The sequence below is a fragment of the Narcine bancroftii genome, chromosome 4 (genome assembly GCF_036971445.1).
Source record: "Narcine bancroftii isolate sNarBan1 chromosome 4, sNarBan1.hap1, whole genome shotgun sequence".
Lineage (NCBI taxonomy): Eukaryota > Metazoa > Chordata > Chondrichthyes > Torpediniformes > Narcinidae > Narcine > Narcine bancroftii.
The window spans coordinates 134,364,375-134,391,095 of record NC_091472.1 but is presented as its reverse complement, the minus strand read 5'-3'; the positions used below and the strand labels follow the sequence as shown (position 1 = coordinate 134,391,095).

General features: G+C 44.0%; 1 protein-coding gene across 8 annotated transcripts in view; it reads right to left on the bottom strand.

The window, feature by feature from the left end:
- The window catches only part of thoc5 (THO complex 5), a 59,125-nt gene that overhangs the window by 12,019 nt on the left and 20,385 nt on the right, over window positions 1–26,721 (bottom strand). For 3 of the 8 annotated variants that reach the window (XM_069932902.1, XM_069932895.1, XM_069932900.1), the window contains 5 exons: window positions 25,687–25,730; window positions 19,516–19,630; window positions 19,234–19,345; window positions 17,284–17,385; window positions 16,783–16,879 (listed from right to left, as the gene is read on the bottom strand). In XM_069932902.1, the coding sequence (XP_069789003.1) occupies window positions 16,783–16,879; window positions 17,284–17,385; window positions 19,234–19,345; window positions 19,516–19,630; window positions 25,687–25,730 (470 nt within the window). The remainder of the gene's footprint in view (window positions 1–16,782; window positions 16,880–17,283; window positions 17,386–19,233; window positions 19,346–19,515; window positions 19,631–25,686; window positions 25,731–26,721) is intronic. The other 5 variants (XM_069932898.1, XM_069932901.1, XM_069932899.1 and 2 more) reach the window with 4 other exon arrangements.

Here is a 26,721-nt window from a genome sequence, read left to right as displayed (position 1 = left end):
AGTAAATGCATTAGTGGCGAATCTAGGAAGTGCAGGAGGTCACTTCCTACTTCAAGCCCTTAACTTCATGTAATCAGATTATGGATTTATCTTTTACTCTTAGCATTCTCTTTCAAGTACCTGATCATCTCAACAGAAATTGATGGAAATATTTAGCAAATTGGAGAGTACCACCAGAGTGATCCTTTCAATGATCTTTCACCAGAACGTCGTGATTTCAGTCTTCAGAGTATTAAATAATCCTGTGATTATTCTCAACCTTTTGAGGAAATGTTTTAGATTTGCACCATCCTTGTGCAACTGAGTTCATCTGATTTTATTCTGATGGCAAGGTTGTACTCTTGTTTTTGAATTACAAGTTTCTCCTCATTTTAAGCTTCTCAACTGGATCAGCTATCAAAGTCAACAACAGCTTTCAGATTCATTGTCAGAGTACATACATGATATCACATATAACCCTGAGATTCCTTTTTCCTGTGGACACAGCAGCAATGATCACTAATTGGTGGTGCAAACAGAAAACTGCACAAAGTGTAAAATGAGTAAATAAAGAACTGTAAACAGATAATGAATATAAACAAACTGACGATGCAATAGAGAGAACAAAAATAAATCAATAATATGCGCAAGTAAGAGTCCGTTAATGAGTCCCTGATTGAGTTTGTTGTTGGGGAGTCTGATGATGGAGGGGTAGCAGCTGTTCCTGAACCTGGTGGTGCGAGTCTTGTGGCACCTGTACCGCTTTCCTGAGGGCAGTAGCAGGAACAAAGTGTTTGCTGGGTGATGAGGACTTTTGATGATCGCTGCTGCTCTCCGACGGCTGCTTTTCCTGTAGATGTATTCAATAACAGGGAGGGTTTTGCCTGTGTTGTCCAAGGCTGTGCCGACGACCTTTTGGAGGGTTTTATTCTGGGTACTGGTGAACGCCGATTCCCATACCAGACCGTGATGCAGCCAGTCAGCACACTTTCCACTACACACCGGTGTAGAAATTTGCCAGGGTTTCTGGTGTCATACCAAACCTGTGCAAACTACTGAGGACGAAGAGGTGCTGACGTGGTTTCTTCACGATGTCATTGGTGTGTTAGATCCAGGAAAGATCCTCCAAGATAGTGACTCCCAAGAAACTAAATTTGCTTACGCTCTCCACCCCTGATCCCCAATGATTACTGGATTGTATACCTCTGGCTTTCCTGAAGTCAACAATCAGCTCCTTAGTTTTGGTGACATTGAGTACAAAGTTGCTGTTGGTGCACCATTCAGTCAAGTTTTCAATCTCCATCCTGTACGATGACTCATCCCTTTCCTTTGTACAACCGTGGCATTGTCGGCAAATTTGTAGATGGTGTTATTGTCACACCGAGCCACACGGTTATAGGTGTAAAGTGAGTTGAGCAGGGGACGAAGAGCACAGCCTTGTGCTGCTTTGGTACTGATAGAGATTGTGGACTAGAAATTAAGGATTTAACATTTAAAATTGATCATGTTGAATCTAATTGGCACAATCTCCAAATAACTAAATGAACATGACACAGCACCTGACTATTCAAGTGAGGTATACTGTATTCCAGTCCCTCTGAGGTTAGGCCTTCATTCCATTATCCATTTTGATAAGTTCTATTATTTTTTTCTTTAGTATTCAGTGCTATGTCCATTTACATAAATAGCACATTAATAAATACTTGTTTGCCAGAAACTAAGGCCCTTCAGGAATCTTATCAAGAGTTACTGATAACTTGTATATACTGACTTTTAGCTTGTGTGTACCACCAGCTTCACTGGAATGGGTCTGAAAAGCAGATTAAACTCTGAAGAGAAAGAACTGGTGGGAAGTAGGTGAGAGAAGAGACTGTTGCAAAGTGAGCACCAGGATTTAAAAGGTGAGAGAGGACACTGTTTAAAACCATTTAGTCAGATACGTGAACAAGCAGTTAAATGTTCCAAGGCTAGTAATGAGGTAGAAGTTCATTAGGCTACCTTTCTTCCGACAACTGGATGAGTGGACTGGTGAATGTAATTGAAGTGCCAGTTGATGAAGTAGACAAAGACGATGAGGTCAAACAATAATCATGGCTTTTATTAGCAGAAACTCATGGTACAATAATGAAAGACAATAGGTGCATACACAGTTATACCCAAGGGGAGTGTCCTTAACAGTAGAGATAATGCACAGCCAATGTTAGTACAGCAAGGGTCGACAGAAGGGAGATAGACAGCTTGGCAGACATTCACCACAGTCTCTCCCCGCAGTAGAAGGGTTAAAATCAAAAGGACAGCTGCTAGGAAAGACTGAAGAAAGCAATACATGGATACCATGTTTGGCATTGAGAATGCTCTAACAGCCAAAATACGCCAGTATTTAGCAAGCAATCGAAATATTATGAGATGTTTTATGAATATGTCAGCCTATCAGGTTGTTTACTAATTCTGGTGCTTCTTCTCAAAACAGGTGGCTCCTTTGCAACCTTGGGAACTGGTACAGTTCCTGGGTCTGTAGTGTGGGAAGGACTGACTTCTGGACCTGCTCCAGAATCGCCAGCGTGAGGCAGTGGAGCCTCAGCATGGCCATCTGAAAGCTTACTGGGGTCACAGGCTGGCGGGCGTGAGCCCAATCTCTCAGACTCACTCTAAGTAGGGGTGTGAGGAAGGGGCGAACCAGGAGGCCAGATTACTTAGGGGTACAGTGTCAACACTCCTGTCTGGGAATTTAACATGAGCGTAATTGGGGTTGGTATGCATTAGCTGAACTGGTTGAACTAGGGGGTTTGTTTTACATGCCCGAGCATGGCTCTTCAGCAGCACGGATCCAGGCTCAGATAAACAGGCTGGACAGTCCATCACAGTTCCTGATTTCCTAGGAAAGGCAAACATAAGTTCATGAGGTGTTTGATTTGTTGCAGTACACAATAATGACTGAATAGAATGTAGTGCCTCAGGCAGCACCTCCTGCCACCGGGTAATAGGGTAACCATGTGTTTTTAAAGCAAGATTAACAGTCTTCCAGACTGTAGCATTAGCCCTTTCGACCTGCCCATTGCCCTGTGGGTTGTAGCTTGTGGTAATCCCCTTCCTTAGCAGGGCTCGCCGCATTTCAGCGCTCATGAATGCTGAGCCCCTATCAGTATGAATGTAATTGGGAAAACCAAAAATGCTGAAAATTCTGTCAAGTGACTTAATGACAGATGCTGATGAGGGCAGGGTATCGCAAAGGGATATTCGTCAATTACAGTAAGGAACTATACATTTTTGTTGTTGGAAGGTAACAGTCCTTTAATATCTAAGCTAATCCTCTCAAAAGGTTGGGTTGCCTCGATGAAAGTGGCCTCTGGAGCTTTGAAGTATTGCGGTTTGCATTCTGCGCAAACAGGACAGCATTTAGTCAGTTTCCTGACTTCTTCCAGAGAGTAAGGAAGGTTATGTAGTGGAAGAATCTCGTGACTCCTGAGTGGCACAGTGTGCTATCGATCTCTTTTAGCCCCTCCAGCTGAGCACCAGCAGCAGATTGTGACAATGCGTCAGAGGGATCATTTAACCTGCCCGGTCTGTACTTGATCTCACAATTATAAGTTGAGAGTCCTATTCGCCAGCGTGCCATCTTATCATTCTTGATTTTACTTTTGTGTTTAGTACTGAACATGTAGGCTACAGATTTCTGATCAGTGACAAGAGTAAATTTTCTGCCGGCTAGAAAGTGTCTCCAGTAGTGAACAGCTTCAATAGGCTGGGCTTCTTTTTCAATGGCAGGATGTTTAAGTTCAGGTCTGTGTAACGTGCGGGAGAAGAATGCCACAGGTCTGCCCTTTTGATTAAGGGTTCCTGCCAAGGCACAAATCTCAGGCATCAGTTTCCACTTGTCAATGGACGAGAGTGCAGCTTTGGCAATATCAGCTTTAATTCTCTCGAAAGCCTTCAGAGCCATTGGAGAGAGAGAGGAAAAGATTTAGTGTCAAACAGAGGGCGTGCCTTCGTGCCGTAGTCCCGAACCCATTTGCAGTAGTAGGAAAAGAATCCCATACACCTTTTAAGGGCTTTTGCTGAGTCTGAGGGTGATAACTTCTTAAGGGGGGGGGGGGCATTCTTTCTGGGTTGGGGCGGATTTCGTCCTTGCGGACAATGTAGCCCAGAATGGGTAGCTCTGTTGTGTTGAACACACATTTGCCCTCATTAAATGTAAGGTTGAGTTCTTTAGCTGTTGCTAAAAATTTCTTTAAGTTGTTGTCGTGCTCAGCCTGTGTTTTCCCACAGATAGTGACATTATCCAGATAGGGAAACCTACCCTGTAACTCATACTTCCTAACAATCTTATCCATTTCCCTCTGAAACACGGACACATCATTAGTGACGCCAAAAGGTACCCTTTTAAACTGGTATAATCCCCCCCACCCCCCACATCAGCCTCAAAAGCCGTATAGGGCCGTTTCCTTTCCTTAATGTGGATTTGGTGATAAGCTGCTTTGAGATCGATAGCGGAGTACACTTTGTATTGCGCTATCTGATTAGTCATTTCATTGATGCGTGGCAGGGGTTAGGCATCCAGGTTAGTGTAACGGTTGATTGTCTGGCTGTAGTCAATAACCAGTCGTCTCTTAGTGTGATTCTTCACGACTACCACTTGGGCCCGCCATGGACTCTTACTAGGTTCAATTACTCTCTCTTCAAGCAGTCTCTGGGTCTCTGCTTTGATAAACTCATGATCCTCTTTGCTGTAAGAACGGCTCTTAGTGGTAATCAGCTAACACTCAGGGGATAAATCACTGAAAAGGGAAGGATCTTTAATGTGGACAGACTGCAGTAACTAGCACGGGAGATGGTAAGTGTGGGTAGTGGACCACCAAAATTTAACACTACACTGTTCATCTGAGATTTAATATCTAACCCCAGTAACACAGGGGCGCAGAGCTCTGGCATAATAAGGAGCCACACATCAGCAAGGCAATGTCCCTGCAAATTAAAAGTAACTTTACACTTGTCCCGTACAGTTTTTATAAGTTCACTACAATCCATTGATATCTTTCGGTTCGCTGGATATCTCCGCAAATTTAAGGCTCTGGCTTAAAGCATTCTTGGATGTAGCTGTCAGTACTCCAGAGTCTATTAGACAATCAAGAGTCTCACCATTCACCTCCCCCTTCATAGTTGACCGTTCCAGTCCGTAACATCTCCCACGCTTTACATTCAATTGAGCTATCACAGGGGATCTCACCTTGCCGTCACTTGAAGTCGATTCAGCCTGCTCGTCTGAAGATTCCCCCTTTTCACAGTTGTCTTCCATTCCTGCAGCTCCAGGACGCATTTTCTTGGTGCTTCTCTACTTATCAGTGGGAGTACTTTTCGACTTGCATGCTTTAGCGAAGTGGCTGAGTTTCCCACAATAGCTGAAGGTAGCAAATCGAGCCAGGCACTTCTGTCTGGGGTGGCAGCTCTTATCACAGAAGTAGCATTTTTCAGGAGTTCGCCCTTTTCTTTCCTTCGGGGTTCCAGCACTCTTTATGTTTCCTTTTCAGTTTCTAGCATTTCACTGGACCGCATGGCACTTCTCAGTGTTTTGGCTAGAGTGATTGCCCAGTCGTAGGTTAAGGGCTCTGTCTCCAGCAGCCTCTGTCGGATGTAACTGGAGTCAATCCAGTTGACAAAAGCATCCAGCTTCAAGGCACTGCGCTGCTTTTGTACATTGACTGCCCTGAAATCACATTCGTTTGCCAGCGAGTCGAGGGCCTGTGCATAAGCAGAATCACTTTCCCCGGGTTTCCGGCGTCTTGTCAACAACTGGTGTCGAGCAAGCACCACGTTCCGTGGCACTGCATAGTAAGCAGTCAGACGTTCCCAGGCTATAGTCAGAGAGGTAGCTCTTTGCGTTACGGCGAAAGGGACCTCACCCAGCAGAGAGTTCAGGTGGCCCCACTGTATCGCCTCATCGACCACGTTGTTTTGAGCCATGTAGGAATCGAAACAAGCAATCCAGTGGTTGAAAATTTCTCTGGCCCTCGGGGCCGACTGGTTGATTATCAGCCGCTCTTAGCATTTCTGCTAATAAAATTGAAGTGCCAGTTGATGAAGTAGACAAGGACGATGTGGTCAAACAATAATCATGGCTTTTATTTGCAGAAGCACATGGTACAATAATGAAAGACAAGAGGTGAATGCACAGTTATACCCAAGAGGAGTGTCCTGAACAGTAGAGATAATGCACAGCTAATGTTAGTGCAGCAAGGCTCGCCAGAGGGGAGAAAGGCAGCTTGGCAGACATTCACCACAGTAATTGAGTTGGTGAATGATTCTAGGATTTGCAGCTCCCCTAAATTCATCCACGTAAGTGCAAATGAAAAGGCCCGAATCACGCACAACCATGTTCAGCTGGAAATGTCAAATAAATCACCTATTGAGGCGTCCTCTAATTATCCACCATTATCACAGTAATTAGCCTCCAGCCAATTTACTTCCACCCCATGAGAGATTCACTCGTGGTTGAGAAGACTGGATACAGCAAAGTTTGAGGGACCAGTGACAGCTTAGTTGTAGCATTGAAGACTTGCACAGCAGAACCAGCTGCAACGGCAACCAAGCAGCTTCAGTGCAGTTATAGCACAAGCATCCACACGGCCATTTCTTCACCAAATCATTGACAAATCCAATCAAGCCGACAACCACCCACTCAGTCTGCAACATCTTAAAAAACACGATGCTGGAGAAACTCACAAGTCAAACAGTGAACTTCATATAGCAAAGATAAAGATGCATAACCAGCATTTCAGGCTTGAGCCTTGATGAAGGTCTCAAGCCCAAAACCTTGGTTATGTATCTTTATCTTTGCTGTATGAAGTTCACTGTTTTTACTTCAACGTCGTGTCCACTGACCTTTGTGTTTTACATCCACCATCACTGTGGTTGAAGTTGTTATTGACGATTCTCTCTAGTCGCATTAACTCATGGACCACAGAGCTGAATTGCAGACACAAGGTGACAGGGACTGCCCTTGATGTTGAGTCAGTATTTGGCAAGATGTGGAATCCAGTAAATCTGAATTAAACGAGCATCAAAAATACTTGATGGTCACAGGCATATTTTTCCCACTGAAAGGTGACCGTGTCTGTCAGAGGTCACTCGCAGCTTCCTCAGGCCTAACCATCCTATGGTCAGAACTGGAGATGTTCATGAACAAACTTCAATTTTATTTGCAATTCCACAGCAAGTGAAGCATCCCTTGCCTGTATGCTGCAAGACCTAGCTAATATTTGGGCAGGGACAACCTCCAACAGGAAGTCTAAATACCTACCCTCAAAATTATTCTTTGCAATGTACATTGGTTCGCCAACGTGAGATCCCATCCACGCTTGTTCAGCCATTACATCCGTGACTTACAGAGAGGCAGCGCACGTTTTTCGTGTGGGAGCGGAGAAAAGTACTAAAACAGTGTTTGATCACAGGAAAAATGATCTACAAATGGAATCAAACCCCAGAACAAGCCCTCCAGAGAAGGTGAGCGGAAAAAATTCCAGGACAACTGGGTTCTGATGTAGCCCTCCAAAGGTGGAGGTGTATAGGTAAAGATCCGGGACAACCAGCGGGAGGTTCCTGGGTCCTGATGAGGAGATAGGGTAGAGGCCGGGAGGGCAAGAGCCCAAGGAGGAAGGCCTCCAAGAAGAGCCCCTGTTGCGCTTTGACAGCACTTAAAGCCCAGCAGGCCTACCGGGGCGCAGTGACCCAGCTGAGGAGCAGCTTCAGCAAAGGTAGGGCCCAAGGCTGGCTGCAATGACCTAGCTGCGTTGAAGTTGGGATCTGAAATTGATAGCAGCGATGCCGATCTACCTCCGCTTGGGGTGGGATCAGGCGACAGAGACCTACCTTCGCTGAAGGTGGGGTCCAAGTCTGGCTGCATCGACCTGGCTTTGAGGAAGTCAGGGTCTCAAAAAACAGCCAGTGATACTGTTAAGCCGCCACGAGGCGAGCTGCTTGAGGCAATTGGACCTCAGCAAAGGGGAGTACCCCGCACAATTGGACCTCAGCAAAGGGGAGTACCCCGCACAATTGGACCTCAGCAAAGGGGAGTACCCCGCACAATTGGACCTCAGCAAAGGGGAGTACCCCGTACAATTGGACCTCAGCAAAGGGGAGTACCCCGCACAATTGGACCTCAGCAAAGGGGAGTACCCCGCACAATTGGACCTCAGCAAAGGGGAGTACCCCGCACAAGAGTAGATAGGACCTGATCTAAACTTCACGAATCGTGTAGCGGAGCCACCCACTCTACAGGAGAGATTCACTGCCAGCCGCAGAAAAAGCCGAAGGAAGGGTGTGGTCTCTGCACGATGGGCACCCGCACAATCAGGGCCCAAGAGTAAGGCCTGCCTGAGAGCAGAGCCCTCGAGCAGTGATGAATCTGTAAGTTGTCTGGATAAATTGGAAGAACTGGTGATGGTCATGGTGAGTAAATTTCCAATACCATCAGAGCAGGGAGAGAACCTCTAAGATTATATATGGGACGATGATGAAGGGCCCGTATGGAGGCCGAGTCACTCAAATCCCCATTAGCTGCTCAGGCCAGCCAGGATGAGAGCTATATACCGGCGATGGCTGCAAAGTTTGCAGTACTGAGAGGCATTGGCCAACTGCTAGAGGATGATATTGCGAGGTCAATAACTTATATGGTGTTGAATGCTTTTCAGGAGAAGGCACTAGAAGAGTCTATCAAGAAGTACCCCTGCCCTGTTAACTGCCCTCTGTTGGAGGTGCCCAAGGTAAACCCCGCGATGTGGGACAATTTGAACGTTCCCACAAGGGCAAAAGACATGAAATTGCAAAGACTACAGGGGTCAATGGTAAAAGGTATCACTACATTCGCACAAACGCTCTCATACAATCTATCAGACACAACAAATGCTTTGGGGCTGTTATCCCATGCAAACTATTTAATGCCTTCAGGAAGGAGCTGATTAAGCCTGACCTAAATGTAAGATATGCTCATTTGTGCAAACCATCTAATTCTGTAACAAAATTTCTATTTGGTGACGATCTCAGCAAACAGGTGAAAGATTTGAATGAGCAGTGGCTGGTGTGATCAGACCTTCTAGAGCACAGGCAAGAGAACCTGTAATGTTTCACCTCTATGCAGTAGGATTTAAGTGGGAAACCCGAGGCGGCTTCCTGCTCCAAGTGGCATCAGCCAGCAGGACTTTTTTAGGGCAATGGAAACAGCGGCAGCAGAACTTTCCTGCTCAAAGTTCTTCATGGAGGTGGGCCCAGAATGCACCAGCCCGCAGTCAAGGCAGGTTGAGGAAGTGAACGCTACACAAAAACAGTTGAGTGCACTTGATCATTACAGTTGGCGGTCGATTGACACTATTCTATGATAGATCGTGCCATATTTCCACCGATGCTTATAAGGGCTACAAAATCAAATTTGATCCCCAGAAACCCCCAATAAGGAGGAAGGTTCTAGATACGTACACACGCAGCCCGCTACTGACGGAGGCTATACATGAAGAAATCATGGCATTAAAATAAAAGGAAATAGTTAATGAACATTGTAGTCATGAAAAACATGAGTTTGTATCGAACATCTTCACGCAACCTAAAAGAAGTGGCGGCACTAGAGTGATACTGGATCTATTGGATCTTAACAGATATGTATTGCACAGACATTTTAAAATGGATAACATATTTTCTGTGATGCCGCTGTTATGTTCGGACTATTACGTGGCTTCGAAAGATTTGCAAGACGCATTCTATTCGGTCGCAATCTGCCCACAGTACAGGAAATTCTTGAAATTTATCTGGAAAGGGGAGCTATGGCAACACAAGGCTTTGCCGAATGGGCTGAGCTTGGCACCCAGGGCATTTACCAAGTTACTGAAGCTGGTGTTTGCAAGGTTCAGGAAAAGGGGAACATGGTAATTAATGGGTTACCTAGACGATACCCTTATTATTGGCAGGTCGCTAGAGGAAACAAAAAAGGGCAGTAGTAGCCATCTTAAGATTATTAAGCCACGTGGGGCTAGTTATTCATCCTGAGAAATCAGTGCTGGTACCTATGAAGAAGCTAAAATTCCTCGGCTTCATTATTGATACAGAAGCCATGGAAGTTACCCCTGCCTGAGGATAAAGTGGCAGAGATAAGGACAGCCTGCAGAGGGCTCATGACAGAGACTCACCCATCCATAAGAAAGGTGGCTAGGTTGATTGGGAAACTGGTGGCGGCTTTCCCAGCGGTACAGTATGATCTACTAAATTACAGGTTCCAGGAAAGGGACAAAATCTCAGCTCTAAGGCAGCTAGGGAACATTTTGACAGGCCCATGAGATTAACCAGAGAGGCTAGATCCAATCTTGCATTGCGGATCGACAATGTCTCACTGGCTTACACGAGGATCAAGCTCATCTCAGCAAGGTGGACCCCGAGATCAGGTCAGATGCTAGTGGTGAAAGCTGGGGAGCTACGAATCTAAAGGCAGATGGACAGAGAGCTCAGGGAGGGCTCAAAATCCGGTATCAATTATTTGGAAGTGCTGGCAGGCTTATTAGCACTTAAGTCATTCTGTGCAAGGGAAGCTGACATTCGTGCATTGCTGAGGTTGGATAACACTTCAGCAGTAGCCTACCTCAATAATATGGGAGGTCTTAAATCTGCCTCCTGTAACAAGCTAGCCATTGAGACTTGGCACTGGTGCATTCAGAGAAATATATGGGTTACAGCTGCCCACTTGCCAGGTTGGATAAACACCCAGGTGGATCTGATGTCCAGGAAGTTCAATGATAGCACTGAGCAGACTCTGGGGAAGAAATACTTTAAACTGCTAGCAGATACCTTTGGCCTACCGGAGATAGATTTGTTCGTGTCCCAGCTGAATGCTCAGGTTCCGAGGTATGTGTCCTGGCTGCCAGATCCCCAAGCGGAGGCCATTGACGCCTTTACCCTAAATTGGACTAAATACAAATTTTATGCTACCCATCTAGGAGTTATCTACAGATTTGGATATACAACACTTTTCTCCTTCACAGCCAAAATCTAAAGCCTCCTTGTTGATCCCTGACCTACACCTTATACCAGGGGTGTCAAACTCAAATTCACGGAGGGCCAAAATTAAAAACTTGGACTAAGTCGAGGGCCGAACTAAATATTTATTGAAAATTTTCAACAACATCTGCATGTTTTCTCTTCTTTCAACATATGTAATGTTAAACTTTAGGATATAACTTTAGGAGGATAATGTTACAGGTCAGGAGTAGGTAGCTCAAGTTCACCCTTTGCTTGACCTGAGGGAAACATATTTGGTCCCTATGGAGATGTAGTCAGCATTCACAGGCTGTGTTCATTTTGGCCTGCATCAGGACTCAGCATTTCCTGCTCACTCCTCAAGCTCTAGGCCTCTATTCACCCTCGACCCACCATCCCTCTACCTGATCAGTCCTTTACCCAACCTCTACTCACCCCTCACTCCACTCGCTCTGCCTCTACCCACCCCATCCTATACACACCCCTCTACTGCCTCTCCCCTCAACCTGTTCCTCCCTCAACCCGTCTCTCACCCTCTAATCACCCCTCCCCTACTCGCCCTACCCCTCCCCTTTTACCTCTTCCCTATCCACCCCTCCTTCTACTCATTCCTCCCTCTAACTGCCCCTCGCACCACCATAACTTCCCCTGCCCATTACTCCTCACCTACACCCTCTGCCCACCCCTGCTTACCCACCCACTCAGGCCCAGCGTGCTGCCGATCAGCCTTTGCGGAACAGCGGGGGCCGAGCGCAGCCTGCCATGTCCGTCGTGCCGAAAGGAAATCACAGGCGCTCGCCAATCCGCCGCACCGCTCGACAGGTGGGAGAAGTGACTGGTTGTGTGGGGAGCCTTCCAACTGGCTTGCCGGCTGATGACATCGACAGACTTCTCCTGTTACAATTTTGTTTTCCCCGTTCTCAAAGTTTGCACGGTCAACCTGCAACACTCTTGCTCCCTCCGCGTCCCGTGGATCTGATGCCCGGGTGTTGTTAGGATTCCCAGCAGAAGGTTTGTGGAACTTTACCATTCTGGATTCCTTTTTGAGAATATTCTGGCCATCTTTTAAGGGGGGTGGTTTTAGGGGGGAGGGGATAGTTAGGGGGTGGGGAAGGATGTGCAATGAAGGGGGAGGATGGTGGGGGTGACATTACCAAAAAACAGCATCGGCTCTCGCTGCAGGGCGGGCCACCTCTAATACATTTTTGAAATGATCTTGCGGGGCAAATATAATTATATTTGGCCCACGGGCCAGAGTTCGACATGTGTGCCTTATACCATATCCAACCAGTCACTCTAACATTTTCCCTACGCCATCTGCCAAATGACAATTGGTAAACATTCCAGGGTGGGATAATGAAGAAATGCCCTTTCTGAATGTACTGTAAATAAACTAACAAAAACAATGTCATCCTCTGGATGAGATGGACATCTTTCCATTGATGGTAACAAGTTCAGTTGATAAAGACAATTTCATGGTTGTGCAGTCACATTTTATTCAATCATAAATCAGCCTAATACAGGCTTGGATATGATCTACACTGACAACCATGATTACTGTAATTAAGAGGTTCTCTCTCATTTAACAGTCATGCAATTATCTCATTTTATTTGTTATAACTAATGTCAATATCAAAGATAAAAATAAAACATCTCAAGCCAAAATCTAATGTAAATGATGGTATAGCTTACAATTAATTTAGTACAGGTACACGATCCTTTACCTGGAACTCTTGGGGGACAGTGTGTTCCGAATTTCGGTTTTTCCGGATTTAGGAAAGCCCACCTGAATTGTGATGCCGTATCCACCCCCACCCACTTCCAGTTGCCTGGCCGTCTCCCCTAACCGCTGGTCCCTCGGCCGCACGGCTGTCTTCCCCAAGCGCAGGTCCCTCGGCCACCTCCCCCAAGCGACGGACCCTCGACCGCCTCCCCCAAGTGCCGCCCGCCCAACCGCCTCCCGAAAGTGCTGGTCCTTCGGCCACCTCCCCCAAGCGCCGGCCACCTCTCTCCCCACTTACCAGATTGTGGAGCTTTCTGGATTTTAGATGTCCGGATAAAGGATCGTGTACCTGTTTCTAATGGAACCATTGAAGAACCGCAGAAAACAGGCCAAAGGACCCTTCTAGTTTGTGTTGCTCTATTATTCTGCCTAGTCCCACTAAACTGGATCCAGTCCCTATCATTCCATACCCCTCCATTCCATTTACCTGTCCAAATATTTTCTTAAAATATTAAAATTGAGCCCGATTCACCACTTCAGCTGACAGCGCATTCCATACTCCCACCATTTTCTGAGTGAAAAAAATTCCCTCTAATATTTCCCTTAAATATCTCCCCTTTCACCATTAACCCTTGTCCTCTGGGTTCTATCTCACCTACCCTCAGTGGAAAAAGCCTACTTGCATTTACTCTACTTTTACCCATTGTCATTTTGTACATCTCTAGCAAATCACCCCTCTTTTTTTTTATGCACCAGGGAATAAAGTCATAACCTGTTTAACCTTTCCCTTCAGTTCCTGAAGTCCCAGCAATATCTAGTAGATCTTCTCTGTACTCTTTCAATTTTATTGACATCTTTCCTGTAGTTAGGTGAACAAAGCTGCACATAATACTCAAAATTGGCCTCACCAATGTCTCAATCAACTTCACCATTACATCCCAATTTCTATACTCAATACTTTGATTTATGGCCATATGGCAAAAAGCCATCTTTACATCTTATCCATCTGTGTTGCCACTTTCAAGGAATTGTGTATCTGTATTCCCAGATCCCTCTGTTCTACTGCACTCCTCAGTGTCCTACTGTTTATGTGTAAGTCATACCTTGATTTGTCTTCCAAAATGCAACACCTCACACCTGTCTGCTATAATTCCATCTGGCATTTTGTGGCTCTTTTTTATCAGCTGGTCCAGATCCCTTTGCAAGCTTTGAAATCTTTCCTTGCTGTCCATTACACCTCCAAACTTTGTATCATCTGCAAACTTGCTGATCCAATCGACCACTTAATCATCTAGATTGTCACGGATTAATATAGATGACAAACAACAAAGGACCCAACACCGATCCTCGAGGCACATCACTCGTCACAGGACTCCAGACAAAGAGGCAATCATCCACTACCATCTCCCACAAAGCCAATGTCAAATCCAGTTTACTACCTCACCATGCATACCAAGTAACTAAACCTTCCTAACCTTCCATGTGAGACCTTGTCAAAGGTTTTATTAAAGTCCATGTAGACAAAATCCACAGCCTTCCTTTGTCAACTTACCTGATAAATTCCTCGAAAAACTTTATAAGATTAGTTGAACAAAGCTAGTTGACTATCTCCAATTAGTCCCTGAGTTTACAAATACACTACTTGCATATCCAATCTCTTAGAACACCTTCTAATAACTTATAAATTACCGATGTGTTGCTTACTGTCCTATAATTTCCTGGATTATTTTTGGAACTTTTTCAAAGAACAGAAGAATGTGAATGACCCTCCAATCCTCCAGCACCTCACCTGTGGCAAAAGACATTTTAAACATGTCTGCTGGGGGCCCTCCAATTTCTGCACTAGCCTCCCTCAACATCCAAGGGAATATCTTGTCAGGCCCTGGGGATTTAACCACCTTTATTCATTTTATAACAGCAAGCACTTCTTCCTCTTTAATCTGTATAAGATCCATGACTTTGCTGCTTATTTGCCTCACTTCTCTAGACTCTGTGTCAGTTTCCTGAATTAAAACTGATGGGGAAAAAAAAACATTTAAGACCTCCCAAACCTATTCTGGCTCCAAACATAGCTGACCACTCTGATCTGAAAGGAGACCAATTTTATCGCTTACTATCCTTTTGTTCTTAATGTACCTGTAGAAGCCTTTTGGATTTTCTTTCATCTTGTCTCCCTTCTTCCTTCTTAAGCTTTTACCTGCATTTTTTTAATATACTCTTGAAGTTCCTTATTTGTTCCTTGTTGCCTATACCTGCTATACACCTCTTGCTTCTTAACCAGATCCACAATATCCCTTGAAAACCAAGGTTCCTTATGCTTTTAACTTTATCTTCAACCCAACAAGGACATACAAACTCTGCACTCTCAAAATTTCACTTTGGAAGGCCTTCCATTTACTGTACACATCCTTGCCAGAAAATAACTTGGCCAAATCTACTCTCTCTAGACCCTTTCTCGTCTCCTCAAAACTGGCCTTTCTCCAATTTTGAATCTCAACTAGAGGATCAGACCTATCCTTATCCATAATTATCCTGAACTAATAACATTATGATCACTGGACCAAAAGTGTTCCTCTACACACAGGGGTGCAGTGCTGCCAGAGCGCCAATCCGGCACCTCTGTTAAAAAAAAAGGCAAAATTTAAAAAAAGCTGGGAATTTAACAGCGGCCACATATTAAATACAGGCAGGGTTGACATCATGCCATCATTTCCCACCCCCCCATCAACCTACCCCCGAGTTCTATTCTGGACATACAAGAAACCTGTTTCTTCCTCAACCAGTACATTCATCCTCCTTCCTCGTCCTACTGTTCGCTCTCAATTATACAACACTAGATACAACATGGCAGCCATCAAGGCAAGGGCTCGCGAAACCTTGTCACTGTTTATTTTGACCCATTGGCCACCTCTGCCATAGGCTCTATTCTGCATAGATACACCGGTGCCCCCCACCAATTACCCTAATGCCTCTCTATTAGATTTGTTTTGACGCTGACTCTGAATACAGCGGATTTTACTGGTGGGTGTTGAGGTGGGGGATGGAGAGAGGGGTGGTGGCTGGCGGGGAAAAAATACCACTAATAACATTAGGATATTTGACAGTTTTTGGTGAGCTCTGGCACCTAGAAAATTAGCACTGCACCCTTGCATATACTTCTGTCACCTGTCCTGTCTTGTTCCCAAATAGGAGATCCAGTATTGCACTTTCTCCAGTTGGTACATTGATATATTGATTTAGAAAACTTTCCTGAACACATTTGACATCCAGCCCTTTTACAGTATGGTAGACCCAGTCAATATGCACAAAGTTAAAATCACCTACTATCATAACTTTGTTTCCTGCAGCTGTTTGCTATCTCCCTGCAGATTTGTTCCTCCAATTCTTGTTGACTACTGTTAATGTGATCATACCTTTCTCATTCCCCAGCTCCACCCAATTAGCTTCAGTAGATGAGCCCTGCAGTCTGAGCACTGCTATGATATTTTCGCTGACAAGCAATGGCACTCCTCTCCATTTCATCCATCCTGTACTATCACATCTAAACAATGGAACCTCAGAACATTGAGCTGCCATCCTGCCCTTCCTACAATCAAGTTTCAATAATGGCCACGTCATCATTCTATATGCCAATCCATGACCTCAGCTTGTCTGCCTTTCCTACACTTGAGAACATTAATTTCCACCACGCACAATCCTTTGATTTCAGCCTTTATATGAAGTCTTAAGATCATCTTCTTCCTCCTCCTCTACTCCACTATCTGCTCTGGCACACAGGTGAATAGATTCAGTGCCCTACTGTCTAAAGTTAAGATATTTCTGTTCTTTGGAAGACAGATAAATTAAGGTCACTGATAGAATAAAGATTATTTATTACTTCCTGAAGGAAGTGCTGTAAGAAAAATGCCTTCACCATAAATTTATTTTAAGATTTCACATTTTACCCTTTTCACAGTAAAACTTCCTTACATGTCATGTACTGAACTATGTTGTGACTTAATCCAAACAAAATCTTGTCATGTTGAACATCAACATTTTAAAGATCACTTCCCTAAATTTTGAAGACTTACCTGTGGTTGATCCTTTGGAAAATGTAGACCTCCCAGCTTCTGAATCCAAACATAGGGATGGCCTAGCTCTCCAATGTAGTCACCAAATGTTAAGATTCTGGGAAGGAAATACAAACAGCTGTTTTCTTTCTGATTAACGTAGCGACATGGTATGAGAATATTTGGACTCGAAATTCTATTGTTAGGTCAGAATTACATCAGTAAATTGAATATTCCTGGAAAAATAAATGAAGAATAATCATACTGACATTTGATGGCTGAACGTGACTTCAATGTCATGGTGCAAACATCCATCTTTGCTAGCCGAGTTAGTTACAAGTTATTAGAGAAGTAAGGTAATTAAACATAAATTAGTCTAAGAAAAGCAAGAAATGAATTGTGGCTTTATTATAGTCACCAAACATCATCGATAGAAAAAAATGCTCCAATGAACTTTCTTATTAGCACATCGGTGACATTGTCAGGTTATTTCAATGCAGGTCATTAAAATAAATCACTCACCCAACTTTATCAAACTGATACTGATTAGCTGGATTTGGAGTTTTCTTGCCATGGTCTCCGGGATACAGACAGCTCAGAAGTGAGGCTGGAGATAACAGATCCCTATATTCATAAGATATTTTAAGAAATGCAAAGATTATCAATAAATTTACATATAAGAGTAATATACAATAAACATGGAAGGGTCAAAGAGACTTTCTGTATCATTGGGAGAAGAATCCAAGTTAAGCCAGTCACAATATTTTGTTCTGAAATAAATTAATCATATTGGCTAACATACTGGATTAAATTCTTACAAGTTGTATTATAAATGCTCTCAAAGGCTATGGTTTTCAAACATCGGGTACTGGGGTCTTTCTTTAAGGTGGAGGTTTTGAGTCATGTGAGGCAGCAGGAGACTTGAACAGGGTTGATCCTCTGACAGAATCATGTAGACTTTTTTTTTGCTGAAACATTAGCTCCACCTGTGAGGTGAATCCATGCTGAGCTATCAGTCTCTCTCTCTCTCTTGCTTTACTGACATTGGAGTGGATTATCTCTACCACTTAGGACACGCCCCTTGGGTATAACTGTGCGTGCACCCATGGTCTTCCATTATTGTACCACTAGTTTTCTGCTAATAAAAGCCATGATTACTGCCTGACGACACTGCCTTTGTCTTCTTCATTAACTGGCACTTCAACCTGGAAACAGGTGGCCAAACTGTTTCAAGGACTGGGAATCTTCAGCCAAAATAACTTGTTTGCGCTTTCCATGACCTATTCCGATAAATTTTGCCTGGGAATGCAAAACTGGCCGCTAGTTGAAACGGACAGATTCTGCCGCTACTTCAAGATGTGTTCCTTTTTTACAAAGGTGGACAGGCACTAGGAGGCTTATGAAGTTCCAACCACATCCAGCGCCAAAACAAAACCTGACTCTATACTCTGCGAAAGTAGCTCTGTATGGTTTGGGTTAAAAGCCTTTTTCATAATATTCATAGTCGGGAGAATTTCCACTGATTAAAAAAATTTTTTTTTTGATAAATACATCCCAAGGAACCATATAACCACTTACAGCACAGAACAGGCCAGTTCGGCCCTACTAGTCCATGCCGTAACAAATTCCCACCCTCCTAGTCCCACTGACCAGCACCCTGTCCATACCCCTCCAGTCCTCTCCTCTCCATGTAACTATCCAGTCTTTCCTTAAATGTAACCAATGATCCCGCCTCAACCACATCTTCCGGAAGCTCATTCCACATCCCTACCACCCTTTGCGTAAAGAAATTTCCCCTCATGTTCCCCTTATAATTTTCCCCCTTCAATCTTAAACTATGCCCTCTAGTTTGAATCTCCCCCAACTCTTAATTGAAAAAGACTGTCTGTCCCTTTTAAAATCTTAAACACCTCTATCAAGTCCCCCCTCAATCTTCTACGCTCCAGAGTAAAAAGCCCCAGTCTGCACAACCTTACCCTGTAACTCAAACCTTGAAATCCTGTCAACATTCTCGTGAACCTTCTCTGCACTCTCTCTATTTTGTTTATATCTTTCCTATAATTTGGTGACCAAAACTGTACACAGGACTCCAAATTTGGCCTCACCAATGCCTTGTACCATTTCATCATAACCTCCCTAATCTTGAATTCAATACTCCGATCTATGAACAGTGATAAAATTTGGCTAAGTTATTACTTTTAAACACATCACAAAAGTGTTTGAAAGGAATCAAAAATAAAACTATCATGCCCTGTAATGGTGCCCTGGTGTTTTGGCTCTCTGTAGCTTTTATAATCAGGATTGTGATTTAAAAAAAAATTAGGAACTTCAGCTATAAACTGACCCACAAAATTTTCAGCACCTTGTGGATGATTTACTGATCGAGTTAAAAGTAGAAACACTGCTGTTGCAAACTGATGCTGATGCACATGTTTGGGGTTTATTCCATCCACTCTCTCCCACAGGCCTTACCCAGCACTGATAGCCACTGACATTTCAGTCGTTGTAGTTACTTTGGTCTTGACAGTCATTATATTGAGGTTCATCAAATAATAGCAATACAGATGAAGAACACTGCCATCTACTGAAGAAAGAGAGAAATGAAGGTGAGAAACAAACTATAAATTTCAACACAGTGGGTGTAAGTAACATCAAATTATCTGAAATTACTCAACACCAAGTTACCATGGAAAATTACCATGGGGGAAATAGTAAGCAAATGCTTAGAATGATGAAGAGGTGGTCAGTTCTCACCTTTATATTTCAGGTCTAAAGTAACAGACAGAGGGTGCCTTTTCAACATTTCTCTGCGTTTATCATCAAGTTGTAGACCAAGAGTTGGACGCCGCCGTTTCTGAAAAACAGATCGCTAGTTTGGGCAATAATTTACACTCCCATTTGAATGTAAAATTGAAGTGCATACTACAAGGTTAAATCATTACTACAGCTGCTCAAGTAAAAGACATTGTAACTTTATAAGACATCACTAGGCAACACTGACCTTCTCAATCATTAAAAGCACTGCAAATGTACTTCCCATCATATTGTTCATTCTGCAAACCAGCAATTAATATTCACAGTTGGAAAGATCAAAAGGTGGAATGCATTTAGCAGAGGGAATTAGCACCTCATCTCTGACTCAAGAGCAGAGATCCAGGGTGGTGAACTCAATTGCAGAAAGCAGACAGTGCTCAAACAAATCTGTAGTATTCTATTCTCCAATAAAAAGTTTCTTAGTGTGACCATCTGTCAAAAAACATTTTTTAAAACTTGCTTACAAAGATGTACTACCCAAAGCAGCTAATTTTTTCATTTAGCCTGCAAGAGACCTTTGAATGAATAGCTGACTAATTGAGCTTTTCCTGTCATGTAAAGGTTAGTTCAGAAAATATTAGTCTAATGGCTGAAAGAGTTTGTGATAGAAAATGCTTCAGTTTTACAAAATAATCATTCACTATTTAAAAAGCTTTGCTCAAGGAAGTGAAAAAGGTGACAATTGTAAATGACTTCAAAAATGTTAACAGTAAGGCTCCCTTCCTTTCATCAGTTTCTAGTTCCTATGTTAAATGTAAAAAAAAAACTTGAAGAAAACAGTTAAAAATCTACAGTGGGTAACAACGTACTTTTCAAAAATCCCATTTGGCTCCTTCCTTCCAAAGGAACATGTATATTAAAATAATATATGGCCTATTCCAATGTTAGTGAAGAATTAGCTCAACACATTTTTTTCCTCAATTAACCTTTTCTTCTGTAATTCAGAAACCTTTGTTTCTGTTTTGAAACAATAATTGCATAGATGTGTATTTAAGGACTGAAAATCAACTCGAAATTACGATTAATTACGGACCAAGAAAAATGAAACAGCATCAGCGCTGATCCACCTAATCCACCTTTATGTCTACTTCTGTGATATAGTTTATCTGCATCCTTCAGTCTGTGTGTTTATTGAAACTTCATTCATGTCTTGTCCATTTCAGACTCGATACGACCATTTAGCCTCCCATCCTTCAACTTTAATAACATTTACCTCCGCATGTGATCATGTTGATGACAATATTAAATGGGAGTTGTTGGGCTCCAGGAGACAACAGTGATCTTGATGATATGTGAGGGGAAGGTCACTGCTGCCACCTGGAGCCTGACAACTTGTGTTTAATATTGTCACCTATGTGGTCGTCAACCCGTCTAAAATCTGAGTGCAGATTGTATTTACTTTGATGTCCCATGATCAGAGCATATGCCTTCTGGCACTGGAACCTCATCCTGTTTAATTTACCTCTTCAGGAATAAGTTCCCATTTTAAAAGTGACCTCTGAACAGGCTGGATGTCAGGTTTCACCTTGTATATACCAGGTTGACAAGCACTTTGTTTCATTTGTTTATAAATTAAACAGCACTACATGAATCTTTTTAGATGAGATCACATAATAAAACAGAAATGTAATATTACACAAGATTGCCTTTAGTCTGCCTTAGATTCACCATTAGCAATGCTTGGTGCCCCTTACAGTCAGAGAAAGAGAAGCAAAAGAGAGTCCCCGAGTGTCCATGGATTCCCCTCCAGCATTCCTGCAGCCTCTGTAACCACACAGGACTTCAATTCAGTTCAACCCAGCCCAGATCCAAACTTCCGACACGATGAGGAAACCTTCAGCGGCTAGGGCTCTTTGGGAGCCCTTTTTGCTCTCAGCACGCTCTTGAATTCTGGTTCGAATACCTGGTTCTCATAAGTCAGTCTCCAGCACCCCACAGCCTGCTGTCTGACCTTTGAACTTGTGGTGAATGTTTGCCAAGTTGCCTGACTCCCCTCTGGCGAGCCTTGCCATACTAACATTGGCTGTGCATTATCTCTGCTGTTCAGGACACTCCCCTTGGGTATAATTGTGTATTCACCTATTGTCTTTCATTATTGTACCATGAATTTCTGCTAATAAAAGCCATGATAATTGTTTGACCACATCGTCTTTGTCCACCTCATCAACTGGCACTTCAATTTTATTAGCAGAAATGGATGCCGCACTCAGGCCAGAGCGGCTGATAATCAACCAGTCTGCTCCGAGGGCCAAAGAAATTTTCAACCACTGGATTGCTTGTTTCGATTCCTACATGGCTCAAAACAACGTGGTCGATGAGGCGATACAGTGGGGCCACATGAACTCTCTGCTGGGTGAGGTCCCTTTCGCCGTAATGCAAAGAGCTACCTCTCTGACTATAGCCCGGGAACGTCTGACTGGTTACTATGCAGTGCCACGGAATGTGGTGCTTGCTCGACATCAGTTGCTGACTAGACGCCAGAAACCGGGGAAAGTGATGCTGCCTATGCACTGGCCCTCAACTCACTGGCAAACGAATGTGATTTCAGGGCAGTCAATGTACAACAATACCGCAATGCCTTGAAGTTGGATGCCTTTGTCAACAGGATTGACTCCAGTTACATCCGACAGAGGCTGTTGGTGACAAACCCTTAATCTATGACTGGGCAATCACTCTAGCCAAAACATTGAGAAGTGCCATGCGGTCCAGTGAAATGCTAGAAACTGAAAAGGAAACATAAAGAGTGCTGGAACCCCGAAAGAAAGAAAAGGGCAAACTCCTGAAAAATGCTACTTCTGTGTTAAGAGCTGGCACCCCAGACAGAAGTGCCCAGCTCGATTTGCTACCTGCAGCTATTGTGGGAAACTCGGCCACTTCACTAAAGCATGCAAGGCGAAAAGTACTCCCACTGATAAGAAGAAGAGAAGCACCAAGAAAATGCATCCTGGAGATGCAGGAATGGAAGACAACTGTGAAAAGGGGGTATCTTCAGATGAGCAGGCTGAATCGACTTCAAGTGACGACAAGGTGAGATCCCGTGATAGCTCAATTGAATGTAAAGCTTGGGGGATGTTACGGATTGGAATGGTCGACCAAGAAGGGGGAGGTGAATGGTGAGACTCTTGATTGTCTAATAGACTCTGGAGTATTGACAGCTACATCCACGAGAAAGTTGCCAGAGCCTTAAATTTGCGGAGATATCCAGCGAACCGAAAGATATCGATGGATTGTAGTGAACTTACAAAAACTGTATGGGACAAGTGTAAAGTTACTTTAAATTTGCAGGGACATTGCCTTGCTGATGTGTGGCTCCTTATTATGCCAGAGCTCTGCACCCCTGTGTTACTGGGGTTAGATATTAAATCTCAGATGAAGAGTGTAGTGTTAAATTTTGGTGGGCCACTACCCACACTTACCATCCCCCTGCGCTAGTTACTGCGGTCTGTCTGCATTAAAGATCAAAGCTCCTTCCCTTTTCAGAGATTTATCCCGACTGTCAGCCGATTGCCACTAAGAGCCGTTCTTACAGAAAGAGGATCGTGAATTTATCAAAGCAGAGACCCAGAGACTGTTTGAAGAGAGAGTAATTGAACCTAGTAAGAGTCCATGGAGGGCCCAAGTGATAGTCGTGAAAAATCACACTAAGAGACGACTGGCTATTGACTACAGCCAGACAATCAACCGTTACACTAACCTGGATGCCTACCCCCTGCCACGCATCAATGAAATGATTAATCAGATAGCGCAATACAAAGTGTACTCCACTATCAACCTCAAAGCATCTTATTACCAAATCCACATTAAGAAAAGGGAATTGCCCTATACGGCTTTTGAGGCTGATGGGGGGGGGGGGGGGTGGGTTTATACCAGTTTAAAAGGGTACCTTTTGGGATCACTAATGGTGTGTCCGTGTTTCAGAGGGAAATGGATAAGATTGTTAGTACGTATGAGTTACAGGGTACATTTCCCTATCTGGATAATGTCACTATCTGTGGGAAAACACAGGCTGAGCACGACAACAACTTAAAGAAATTTTTACCAACAGGTAAAGAACTCATCCTTACATTTAATAAGGGCAAATGTGTGTTCAATGCGACAGAGCTACTCATTCTGGGCTACATTATCCTCAAGGGCGAAATCCGCCCCGTCCCGGAAAGAATGGTCCCCCTTAAGAAGTTACCACCCTCAGACTCAGCAAAAGCCCTTAAAAGGTGTATGGGATTCTTTTCCTACTACTGCAAATGGGTTCGGGACTACGCCACGAAGGCACGCCCTCTGTTTGACACTAAATCTTTTCCTCTCTCTCTCCAATGGCCTTGAAGGCTTTCGAGAGAATTAAAGCTGATATTGCCAAAGCTGCACTCTCGTCCATTGACGAGGATGTCCCATTCCAAGTGGAAACTGATGCCTGAGATTTGTGCCTTGGCAGGAACCCTTAATCAAAAGGGCAGACCTGTGGCATTCTTCTCCCGCACATTACACAGACCTGAACTTAAACATCCTGCCATTGAAAAAGAAGCCCAGGCTATTATTGAAGCTGTTCGCTACTGGAGACACTTTCTAGCTGGCAGAAAATTTACTCTTGTCACTGATCAGAAATCTGTACCCTACATGTTCAGTACTAAACACAAAAGTAAAATCAAGAATGATAAGATGGCATGCTGGCGAATAGAACTCTCAACTTATAATTATGTGATCAAGTACAGTCCGGGCAGGTTAAATGATCCCTCTGACGCATTGTCACGATCTGCTGCTGGTTCTCAGCTGGAAGGGCTAAAAGAGATCGATAGCAGACTGTGCCACTCAGGAGTCACGAGATTCTTCCACTACATAAGGGCTAACAACTTTCCTTACTCTCTGGAAGAAGTCAGAAAACTGACTAAAAGCTGTCCCGTTTGTGCAGAATGCAAACTGCAATACTTCAAAGCTCCGGAGGCCACTTTCATCGAGGCAACCTGACCTTTTGAGAGAATTAGCTTAGATTTTAAAGGACTGTTACCTTCCTACAACAAAAATGTATATTTTCTTACTGTAAATGACAAATATTCCAGGTTTCCCTTTGCGATACCCTGCCTGCCCTGACGTCTCGTCAGCTTGACAGAATTTTGGTTTTCCCAATTACATTCATACCGATAGGGGCTCAGTATTCATGAGCGCTGAACTGCGGCGAGCCCTGCTACGGAAGGGGATTGCCACCAGCCATACCACGAGCTACAACCCGCTGGGCAATGGGCAGGTCGAAAGGGCTAATGCTAAAGTCTGGAAGACTGTTAATCTTGCTTTAAAAACACATGGTTAGCCTGTTACTCGGTGGCAGGAGGTGCTGCTTGAGGCGCTACATTCTATTCGGTTTTTATTGTGTACTGCAACAAATCAACCACCTCATGAATGTATGTTTGCCTTTCCTAGGAAATCAGGAACCGTGATGGACTGGCCAGCCTGTTTGAGCCTGGAACCGTGCTGCTGAAGAGCCAGACTGTGTGGGTTCCTCACCTGCAAGTCACAATAGTCTCAGCCTGTGTTGTCTTTTAGCCGCAGAGCCCCTAGCTGGTCCGCCACCATTGTCACAGTCCTCAAGGTTGTCTCCCCTCTACCTCTCTCCAACCGAGAAGTGGGTAGGGGTGGTGCCTGTTATTGGTGCACTACACCAGTCCACTGTTCCCCCAGCGTCTGCAATCCCTAGTGGCTGCTACTAAACTCAGTTGCTGACATTTTCTCTGCAGTCAGAGAATTTTAAATAAAACACTGTCAGCTCCTTTAACTGGCCATTTAAAGTCTGTAGAGAGCTGGCAGCAGCATGTTGTGCTTCTGCTTCCAGCTCTCCCTGGGTCCGCACCTGCAGCAGCATTGTAATTCCAGAAGCTTGACTATTTTTCCCCCTGCAAATTCAAGTCGAGGCATTTGTAGTAAATTTCTAACAATAATCAAAAAAAATCTTAACATTTCAGTTCAAAATTAAGAAAATAAGTTTTCTATTGCACAGTCTTCTAATGAAGATACAAAGATTTCCAGCATAATGGTCAAAGGAGCACTATTTTTGATTCTGTTTTGGAATGATTCAATGTCAGTAAACATAATCTGAGATTAACTTCATAAGTGACTGTTACTTACAGTTGTTGTCTGCTCCTCTTCTGCATCGGAGTCACTTTCATCATCTGCAAGAAAGAGCAAATAAACTGAAACCATGACAAAAAGAAACTGACAATCACACATATTCCTATTTAGTTGAAATAATGGCAGTGCTGTCAGGCGAACAGGGAGTGGAGACATAGTGCTGCTTTGCAGGGTCCTAATGTCTGGTCTTGATTCCATCCAGGCTTTAAATGGCCCGTTAAAGGAGCTGAGGTGTTTTTTTGTAAAAATCCTTCAACCACTGAGGTAGATGTCCAAAATGGCAGTACCTATGCTGGGAAGAGCACCATGAGGCTGCAGACTCCGGAGGAGCAGCGGACTGGTGCAGGGCACCAGAAACAGGGAGAACACCTCCCTGCTGAGAAGTAGTAAAGAAGGCAACCGTACAGGATAGTGACCACGGCTGCAGAGCAGCGAGAGACTCAGTGGCTGAAGGACCCACACAGGCTGTGGGGTGATGATGACTTGCGGTGAAAGGACTCACACAGGCTATGGACTGAAGGACCCACAAAGGTTGAGGGCGAGTAGAGACGGGCTCTTGTGAACCTGGTATCAGAACTGGAATTCAAGGGGTGTTGAGGGCAAGAAGGAACCCTGAGGAGTCGGGCATTGAAGGCTTCCTGACTATATTAGAGGTTTAGATCTGGAGCTAAGGCTGCCGATGGTTTGTACTGGAGTCTGTGTGGCTGCAGAGGCTGGAGTCAATCCTCGAGGAATCCACGGACACTCAGTGATTCTGAAGGGACTCTCTTTTGCTTATCTTCTATTTTCAGGGGCACCAAGCATAACTCATGGCGACTCTTTGTTTGCCTTACGGCAGGCAAACTCGGAGTATAAAAGAAACCTAATGAAGAATGATATGGAGCAAAATATTGGTTGTTAATTTCCTCCCCCTCTAATCTAAAGCCAAATGCTTCATTCCGAATGAGTGAAATCTTACAGTGTGTGGTATCTGGGTCCTTACAGGTCTACATGGCTTAATGGGCAAATATACCGCCCATACAGAAAAAGAAA